Source organism: Jaculus jaculus, chromosome 6 (assembly GCF_020740685.1).
Source record: "Jaculus jaculus isolate mJacJac1 chromosome 6, mJacJac1.mat.Y.cur, whole genome shotgun sequence".
NCBI lineage: Eukaryota > Metazoa > Chordata > Mammalia > Rodentia > Dipodidae > Jaculus > Jaculus jaculus.
This window is the reverse complement of record NC_059107.1, coordinates 139050852-139061061: the sequence shown is the minus strand read 5'-3', so window position 1 is coordinate 139061061 and position 10210 is coordinate 139050852. Positions and strand designations below refer to the sequence as shown.

At 49.9% G+C, this 10210-nt stretch overlaps 1 protein-coding gene across 4 annotated transcripts in view; it reads left to right on the top strand.

Moving 5' to 3' along the window:
* Positions 1-412: 412 nt before the first annotated feature.
* Positions 413-10210, top strand: part of Ntn4 (netrin 4) — a 118363-nt gene continuing 108565 nt past the window's right edge. The window contains exons 1-2 of one of the 4 annotated variants that reach the window (XM_045153308.1): positions 413-431; positions 4627-5156. In XM_045153308.1, the coding sequence (XP_045009243.1) occupies positions 425-431; positions 4627-5156 (537 nt within the window). In that variant the 5' untranslated portion in view covers positions 413-424. Of the gene's footprint in view, positions 432-1047; positions 1245-3627; positions 3744-4626; positions 5157-10210 lie in introns of those variants that run through there. The other 3 variants (XM_045153307.1, XM_004650190.2, XM_045153309.1) reach the window with 3 other exon arrangements.

Sequence of the window (10210 nt, the reverse complement as noted above, 5' to 3'; positions counted from 1 at the left end):
ACTGCTTGGGTTTGAGTAGAGAACCCTGGGCTCCCATGGGCAGTGACTGTTAAGCTGGGCCGCATCTCCTGGTCCAAAAGGCGGCCCAGATGCTCCCAGTGTCGGGTACTTAGCACGCTGCCGGTGCCTGTAAGAGGGTCTGAGTTGGGGGTTCGAATCTAGGTCGTGGGGCTCCCCGAGACAGGGATGGGGGCGGGTGAAGGCTTGTTTTGCTGGGGATGCGTGTGGGGGTGGGGGCGGGAGGGTGGCGGTGTGGAAAGCAGGCTCTCGCCCTGTTCGGTGGTTTTTTAAGCCCCTTGGCATGCCCAGACCTGATCAGGAGGGAGTCAACTGCTCTCAGGAATGTTCCTGGAGAAGGTGGGAGACTGTTTCCCAAGGGAGGCCCGGTGGGTGCTGGAGGGCACCCGGGGGGTCATGCTGCGAGATGCGGGGTGAGCTTTGCGAGGGATGCGCGCGCGCGTGCGTTTTGGGGGGGGGGTGGTGCTGGGGGCTGACGGCGGACGGGGGGCGGGGCGCGGCAGGTCACGGCCCCGAGGACCCCTCTCCCTGGGCGGCGGCGGCGGCGGCGGTGGCGGCGGCGACCCGGGCCTGGCGGGCTGCACCGCCGGGGCTGTCAAGCGCGGGGGGCGGGCGCGCAGGCGGGCGGGCGGGCGGGCGGGCGGGAGGAAGGGGTGGAGGTGCGAGGGGAGGAGGGCTGGCACCGGAGCGCCGCGGTGTCGGTGCAATAAAAATGCATCCCCTGGAACTGCCCATGGAGAAGGACGGGACCGAGCGGCGGCAGCCGGAGGAGGCGGTGAAGGCGGAGGAGGACGCCCGGGAGGAGGCGGCGGCGGCGGCCGGGAAGTGAAAGGTCCTGCAAAGTTCAACCGGCGGCTGCGGGCTCTGAGCCCCGGACCGGCGGCTCCCGGAGAACCCTCCAGGGCCACGCTTGCCCGGCCGGGCTATGGTCTGGGGGTTCCCGCCGTCCCCGACGTGCCCGGGCCCCGCCAGGCCGGTGCGCCAGGGTCACCCCGCTGCCCGGCGCGGTCCCGGCCCGAGGCTCCGCGCTACCGGTGCCCTCTGACCGTGCCCGGTGCCCCGGGACGAGGAAGAAGCCGCGAGCCCCGTTCTCTCCCGAGGACGGCTCGGCGCTGCCTCCTTCATCCCACCGCCCCGGAGGGCTCGGCTCCCTCCCCTCCCGGCCCCGGCCATGGGGAGCCGCGCGCCGCTGCTGCTGATCTGGGGCTGCTGGGCGCTGGCCGCAGGTGGGTGGTGACGCTGCCGGGCCCCCACCCCTCCCCTACCTCCGCTCCTTCGCTCCCCTACCCCAGCTCGGGACCCCAGGAGGTCCCGGGGAAGCCCCGGGCTCCCGGAGCACAGAGCTCGGCTCCGGTGTATGAAATGAGTGGCCATGTTCAGTCTCCTTTCCCCGCCGCCCCGGAGTTTTCAAAAGACGGATTGATTTTGGTTTTTTGGCAATTGAGATGCACATGTCCCCGACTAACCCGATCTATAAGGTCCGCCCGGCCGGGGATGCGGCGACCCGGGGTTTCTTTCTAGGTTTAGCTTGGGGTGGGGAAAAGGGGGGAAAACAAAAACTGCCTTTTCCCTTGGTGAGGGAACAAAGGACCCTGCTCGCCATCCCTTGGCCTGAGAAGTGATGAGGAGGGTGGCCCAGCGACCCTGGGCGCGCGGGAGACCGGACCCAAGTGGCTCACTTCGGGGCGATCGCTAACTTCCCCCCAGCGTGGTTCAGGCGCTTGGGAACCAGGTGGGGGTCACCTGGGGCACGGGTGAGCGCTCTCTCTTCGGGATAGTGGCTGGAACGCGGGGGCACTCGCGGCTGGGACCACGGGGATGGTACTCAGGTGGTGACCGCCGGAGCTGGCCGCCGCCCGCCGGGGGAACTGGTACCCTGGCCGAGGCTCTGCGGGAGGCCGGAGGCGGGTCTGCTCCTGGCCCCGGTAACTGGACCAGCGGCGGAGGCGCTGGTCAGCCAGATGCCCTCGCCCTCCCGCTCCCGTCCTGGCCCCGTTGGAGCGCGCTGGGCCACCCGTTCCCAGCTCGCGGTTGCGAAGTTCGGGAGCACCTTCTCGACCCCCCTCCTTCTCCTCCTTCTCGTAGACCACCTGATTTCCAGCTAGGCTACGTGCAGCGTAGTGGGTACAGGTGAGGGACTGTGCCTTCAGCCCCTGTGCATAGAGCTGGCTTGCTCCACAAAAGGGAGTGGCAACCGGAGGGTCGAGACCATTCATTGTCCCACGCGTGTCTCCCTGTGGGTTTCCTTCGCTCTCTCCCCAGAGCCGCAGGTGGGCGGAATCCAAGCCGTAGAGACCCTGCGTTCTGAAGCCGGCAGGGCCGTGGGAACACCCCTGGTAGACTCGGTCAGTTCACTCCTTCGGGAACCACACAATCTACGGATTTGGCTCACGGATAATAATTATCAAATTAGCGTAAGGGACACTTACAGTTATTCATTATTTTCCCCAAGGGTCTGTCGGATCTCTAGGATTTCACTTTACTTCTTCCTTACACTCTCTTAGGCGCATGCACACACGTACATGCGCCTCCATTCGACAAGTGAACCTTCATAAACTTTTTTTTCCCCCCTTTTCGAGCCATGTTATGACAAAAGCATGCAAGCAATCAAGTGGTTGTAAATAAACATCGCATAGCAAGTGTTGCAAGTCAGAAATACTTGCACAGGCAGCATACGATTCCCACCACACACACCCGCACCCCCCCCCCCGAAATGCTTCCCAGGTGAGTCATAACACGCTGTGTGTTTGTGTGTGTCTGGCCACAAGCAGCTGTTGTGCCTGTTAATCAGAACAATGGCAAACAGAGTCCGGGCATGGCGCAACGCTGTAATTTGCCATTTAAAATATAACGCCTAAGGAAACCCCTATTTGGGTTGCAAGACTATGTGGGGCTGATTGGTGACCGCCAGTCAGCGTGTGAAATGTCTCCATTCCAGCCAAAGCTGTCATTTGCCTCCCTCCAGTGACACGGTGGCAGCGGTTCATAGGGGCTCTCTCTGCAGCAGAAACATTCAATTTTCCAGAATTTTGGACTTTGCTTTCCCTTTCCTCCTCCCCCTCCCCCGCCCCCGCCTCTGTTTTAAGAGGTGATTTTTGTTTAAGGGATTCATAATTAAAGTGACAGGCCCAAATCAAAGGCTCATGGAATGCACTTTGGGTGTTAATAAGTAGATAATGTTTATCATTTTGAGTAGTTTTGAAACATTAAGGTGTGGTGGACCTGTGTTTGGGAGGAAGAGTGTTTCTTTAAGGCACTGGGGTGCTGTTAGTGGCCGCCACACTGCACACATTCCTGGGGAGAAACACTTCAGAGGCACAGGGCATGTAAAAGACGCTTTCCCGTCACAGGCTAGATTGGAGGGGGCTTTTCATAGCTATGTTTACTTAGTATTAGAAGTGGACATTGCACATCTGGGATTCAGTGGTTTCTAGTTTGTCCTGAGTGAGGTCTCATTGTATATTTATTAAATAGCTCGTGTGGGGAATTTATCCCTTCATTGGCCTAAAAATGTAAGGACAATGGAGTTCTGCATTTCCTCCTACATGAATGCTCGTAATGACCATGTCTAGTAATGCTAAGGACTTAAATGACATGAAATTAGGCAGGATGTGGTGGCTCCTGCTGGTTATCCAAGCACTCAGGATGCTGATGCAAGAGGATTGCTTCAAGTTGGAGACCAGACTGGGCTACCTAATGCATCCTAGGCCAGCCTTCGATACAGAGTGAGTGATACCCTGTCTCAAGAAAACAAAATCATGTAAACAAAAGATACTAAGTTAGGTGGTCTTGCAAACATTATGGCATTTGATCTAGTTTGAATCATGGTTTTAAAAACAATTATATTTCAGCCGGGTGTGGTGGCGCACACCTTTAATCCCAGCACTCAGGAGGCGGAGGTAGGAGGATTGCTGTGAGTTCGAAACCACCTTGAGGCTACATAGTGAATTCCAGGTCAGCTTGAGCTAGAGTGAGACTTTACCTTGAAAAAACTATACATACATATATATATATATATATATATATATATATATATATATATATATATATAGTTTTCAAAAAGAGGAAATATTAATGAAGCCAAGTATACTTGAAAATATTAAGCCAGGGACTAGCAGTTAAGTGCTTGCCTGCAAAGCCAAAGGACCCAGGTTTGATTCCCCAGGACCTGCATAAGCCAGATGCACAAGGTGATGCACGCATCTGGAGCTCATTTGCAGTGGCTGGAGGCCCTAGTGTGCCCATTCTTTCTCCCTCTCCCTTTCTGCCTCTTTCTCTCTCTCAAATAAATAAAATATGTAAGAAAATATGGGGCCAATATTTTTCACTCTAGTATTTGTACTCTTCCTTCCTCGCCCTTTTGCCTGAAGTGACCTCTATTATGTCATCTTATGTCTGAACGCATCAAACACACGTACTTTTCATATACATGAATGGCTTGTGGGTGCAGGCAGTGTTCATGGCCAAGGTTGAGAGAGTCTCGTCCTTATGGAAAGGCTCCGGCTCTTTGAGGATACCTTGACCATTACAGAGGGGCCAGGTAGACAGAGTAGCATTCCCATTCGCAGTGGGTTTGTCCTGAACGACTTCTCTTCTTCTTCTCCTTAGTGTTGAGCGGAGAAACCGAAGCAAGTTCCCGCTGTGAAAAAGCCTGCAACCCTCGCATGGGAAATTTGGCTTTAGGGAGGAAACTCCGGGCAGACACCACCTGTGGCCAGAATGCCACCGAACTGTCCTGCTTCTACAGTGAGAATGCCGATCTCACGTGCCAGCAGCCCACGTGTCACAAGTGCAACGCTGCCCACCCCCACCTGGCTCACCTGCCCTCTGCCATGGCCGACTCGTCCTTCCGCTTTCCCCGGACGTGGTGGCAGTCTGCCGAGGATGCGCACAGAGAAAAGATCCAGCTAGACCTGGAAGATGAATTCTACTTCACTCACCTAATTATGGTGTTCAAGTCCCCCAGGCCAGCAGCCATGGTGCTGGACCGGTCCCAGGACTTTGGAAAGACGTGGAAGCCTTACAAGTACTTTGCAACCAACTGCTCGGCTACGTTCGGCCTGGAAGACGACGTGGTCAAGAAGGGAGCCATTTGTACCTCGAGATACTCCAGTCCTTTCCCGTGCACTGGAGGAGAGGTAAGAGCACCTGTTTAACTCTACACTGGAGGGGAAGGAAGGCAGAAAAATGTTACCAGCCCACATTTTTCAAAGCATGATGCTATACTTGTAGCAACATGAATGAAATTAGAATTTTTCATGAGCTTTATTTGTCATAAATTATTTCTCACCCTTGGACATGGATGTGTAGTCATTTTCAAACAGATTGCCCACTGGCTGGATTTAAGTTTGACTTCTAAGATTCTAGTTTGTTATTATTATTATTATTATTTTAATTTTAAGAAAGAGGAGGTACATGTCATCCTGCCTAAGAGGCTTGAAAGACTGCTGGTTTATGGGAATGCTATTCAGTTAGCAAGATTATTGATTGTGTTGCTGAAACAGCTTGTCCCTGGAGCCCACATTGGTATCTTCTATGTACTGGTAACACAAATAGGAAATAAATAAAAACTCTTGTTTTTCCTCTATTGCAAAAGCAATAGAGGAAAAAAAAATCTGATTGTCCAAAGACCGTGGAGGTTTGTCATTAAGATTCCAGAAGTGTATAACAAGCAAATGAAGGTTGTTCCTTTTAACATAAAGGGTTTTTTTTTCAGGCTCACAAACACTTGAGTTCTAGTTCAGGGACTTGGGTCTGTTGTCTATCCTGGGTGCAAAGTTTGCTCAAGTTCATTCTGCAGACAGCCTCCACTATCACTGGTCTGATTTTCAGTATGAAATGTTTTCTCCTTCTTTAGTATTTTCCTTTGCTTAAGGTGGAAATGATGCTTTTTAACTTATGTAGAGGTGCCTGGAAAGACTCTCCCCACATATATGAGAATATTTACAAAAACTTGATGAAAGAAGATTAAGAGCCTCTAATGCCATTAAAAGTAGATCAATACATTTGAAATCAGAGTGAAGAGAGAATATTGTCTTTCTGACTGTGACAACTACCATGGATATAAGGACTGAACAAGTAGTTCTCACCCCATCCCCAACATTCAGACTTTCAGCAGCATCTGGGGTACTGTGGTCCCATGGAAAGTAGTGAATACCACTGGCATTGAGTGGGTCGAAGGCAGGAATGCTGCTAAACCCTAGACAATCACAGAGCAGCATCCCCACTCTAGCCCCAGTGGAGAAATTTCCTAGCCCCAGATGTCAACACTACCAAGGTTGAGAAAGCCCGGTGTTGGGTCAGATATCAGACCAGCCCAGTCTAGTCTCAAACTTGAGGCAATCCTCCTGCATCAACCTCAGGAGTGCTTGAATAACAAGCATGAGCCACCACGTCCTGCCTAATTTCATGTCATTTAAGTCCTTAGCATCAATCTGGTGACATAATACGTGAGTTGTAGACGGACATGAGATGGCACTTTCATAGCAGTCATTTATATAACTACTCACAAGTCTGCCAGGTGGCAGTATTTAGTAGACATTTCCCTAGTCCTTGTGCCAGGCACTGGGCTCAGTGTTACTAATTCTGCCCTCAGGTTGGTTTGGTGCGGGGGAGGGGGGCATTGCTTGCCAGAGGCTTGATGCTAAAGGTGTTTTGGGAATTTCTCCTTCTGACTGTCTTGGACATGTAGGGACTTTGACCATGTGGTCCAGCTGCTTGTTCTTCTGGGTGCATGCTGAAGACATCGTCGAGAATACTGCTGCCGGGCTGGGTAGATAGCGCAGTGGTTAATGGTCCTTGCTTGCAAAGTCTGTTGATCCGGGTTCGATTCCATACTACCCACACACAGACTCACAAAATAGCGTGTGAGTCTGGAGCTTGTTTGCAGTGGCAACGGGCCCTGGTGTGTCCATGCTCTCTCCCTCAGTCTGAAATCGATTTAAAACAAAACAAGAATAGTGCTCCTGACAACAAAACCAAGAAGACACGCTTTATTTACCAATGGCTGCTTACTGTTCTTCTTAATGGGCGCTGAAGCTCACCTATATTGCAAGCCTATTTGTACACTGTCATGGTGGACATTTTAAAAGATACCAAAATGGGAGAGTGAAAGATCAGTTAGACTCATTGTTTCCTTATGCACAGAACAATTTGTGTTGAAAACAAGCAAATGATTTGAACTCGCAAACTGCTTTGGAATTGCTTTACAGGCTCGAATCAGCAGCCTGCATCTCAGAGCTCCTGGGCCACATGCATGTATGAAGCAGCAAACATGGTTTTAGGGTCCAGGTGGCAGGCCTGCTCACTTAGCAAATATTATATTAAATTTATTTCAGTGGTCCGACAAATGCTTACATATGACTAAAATAACAACCTATAGAAGTGCAATCGGTCTTCTTTAAAGACCATATTATTCTATCTGCCTCTTTCTTTCTGTCTCTCAAATAAATAAGTAAAAACCAAACTGGGGCTGGAGAGATGGATTAGTGGTTAATGCATATGCCAGCAAAGCCAAAGGATCCAGGTCTGATTCCCCAGGACCCATGTAAAGCCAGATGCACAAAGTGGCACATGCATCTGGAGTTCATTTGCAGTGGCTGGAGGCCCTGGTGTGCTCATTCTCTCCCTCTCTCTCTCTCTCTCTCTCTCTCTCTCCCTCCCCCCACCAATAAATAAATATTTTTTTTAAATTACTTATTGTCACCAAGACCAACATCAAATTCTAAGCTGTGACTAAAATTTTTGTTAGTTATTTAAATGTACAGATACCTTTAAAAAATGCATTGTAATGCCGGGCGTGGTGGTGTACACCTTTAATCCCAGCACTCGGGAGGCAGAGGTAGGAGGATCACCATGAGTTTGAGGCCACCCTGAGACTACATAATTAATTCCAGGTCAGCCTGAGCCAGAGTAAGACCCTACCTTGAAAAACCGGAAAAAAAAAAAAAATGCATTGTAGGGCTGGAGAGATGGCTTAGTGGTTAAGCGCTTGCCTGTGAAGCCTAAAGAACCTGGTTCAAAGCTCAATTCCCCAGGACCCACGTTAGCCAGATGCACAAGGGGGCGCACACATCTGGAATTCGTTTGCAGTGGCTGGAAGCCCCGGTGTGCCCATTCTCTCTCTCTCTCTCTCTCTCTCTCTCTCCCTCTTTCTCTGTCGCTCTCAAATAAATAAATAAAAATAAACAAAAAATGTATTGCATAAATGCTTTTAAGTGTAATTGCTAATTTTAATGGCAAGGAAAGTGTCAGCTTGGTTCCCCTCTAGCATTATTTGCAAGTGTGAATTAAGTCATTATAGGATTTCTTCCCTTTAGAGAGAGGGCAGGCTTGGGCACTAAACTTTCCCTTCTGAGTTAGAGAGCAGAAGGGATCCTTCCTTCAAGATAAGAACTGCAGGAACCCTCCTAGGAAGTGATAATAGCCAAGGGGTCCTCTGTCAACTTAGAGCTGCTATGAATGATGAGCTACAATGAATTTTGCATGTCAACTGCATGTCATCCAGCTCCATCCTCGGAAATGCAGTGTTCAAAAAAATAGAACAATCGCTCTAGTTTCAAGCAAGAAGTCTCAAGTTACATTTCTTGGTTATTTATAATGTCATATAATGTCATAGACCTCTGTCTTTCTGCTTCATATGAGAGTGCTTACAACTCCAGTTAGGTAGTATTCTACAAAAATCCTTGAAATACCAGACATAATGTTGTCATTGCTCATTCAAAAATACAACTCTAAGCTTGGGATCCTATAGGTTCGTGCCTGAGCAATCACCTCTGTAATGAAGCTATAGGTACTGTATTCTGAAAGACGACTTTTTAAATGTAGGTACAAAATTCCAGCCAGAAGACCACTTTGTGGATGAAGAGTCACTGCGATTGAACCCAGGGCCTTTGAACATGCTAGGCAGTCACTCTTCCACTGAGCCACATCCCTTAGCCCCAGAAGACTACTTTTTATTGTTCTTGTTGTTGTTGCTTTGTTTTGCTTTTCGAGACAGGGTCTCACTCTAGCCCAGGCTGACCTGGAATTCACTCTGTAGTCTCTGGGTGGCCTCAAACTCACAATGATCCTCCTACCTCTGCCTCCCGAGTGCTGTGATTAAAGGCGTGCACCTCCACGCCTGCCTAGAAGACTACTTTTTTAAAAAAAAGTCAAACTTACTACAGAAACTTCTTAAGCTGGCCATCAGTTTCAAAGAGTGGGGTATCATTATTTCCAAAAATATGTTTCCCTCCCAGGAGGAAAGACTGAGGCTCAGAAGTAGGGATTGCTCAATAACCTATGGAAAGTTATATGACCTAGTTCAGACTAAGTCACAAGCCTTCTGACCCGAAATCTAGTAATTGCTTTATCAGACTGTATTTTCCCTCTAATACTGAAGCCCCAGAAGTGCTATGTATCTCTCTCCCTCTCTCAAAGTGGTTTACTGCTGTTCATTTGAATATGGCATGAAGCTAAGAAAGAACTTGCCAAACAGTTTTTCACCTGTGAAATAATGTCTTCAGAGATGTCACTGGTGTTTTAGGACAAAAGGATTCAATAGTTAAATTGGCCGGGAAACACTGACTGATATTTTTGGCCATCAGTCTATCAGCTTGCTAACACGAAGCCTAGGTGATTTGTGAAGAATGTACATTTAAAGCTGGGCGTGGTGGTGCACGCCTTTAATCCCAGGACTCAGGAAGCCAAGGTAAGAGGATCTCTGTGAGTTCAAGGCCACCTGAGACTACATAGTGAATTCCAGGTCCGCCTGGGCTAGAGTGAGACCCTACCTCGAAAAACAAAAACAAAAGAATGGACATTTATTTGGTTCATAGGTTTTGAGGCTAGGAAATCCAAAAGCATGGTACTGACATCAAGTGAAGGCTTTCTCCTTCTTTCCTTCCTTCCTTCCTTTCTTCCCTCCTTTCTTCATATCTTTTTTCATGTGTGTGTGTGTGTGTGTGTGTGTGTGTGTGTGTGTGTGTGTTGTGTGTGTGTGTGTGTGTGTGCAAGTTCAGGCACGCATGTACCGTGGCACACGTGTGAAGGTCAGAGGACAATGCTGGCAGTTGGCCCTCACTTTCCCCTTGTTCGAGGTGAGCTGGCCTATGAGCTTCCAGGGGATTCTCTTGGTTTCTGCCTCTCTTCTTGCCCTGGGTACACTGGGATTACAGTTCCCCTAGAGCATCTAGCTTTATGTGGGCTCTGG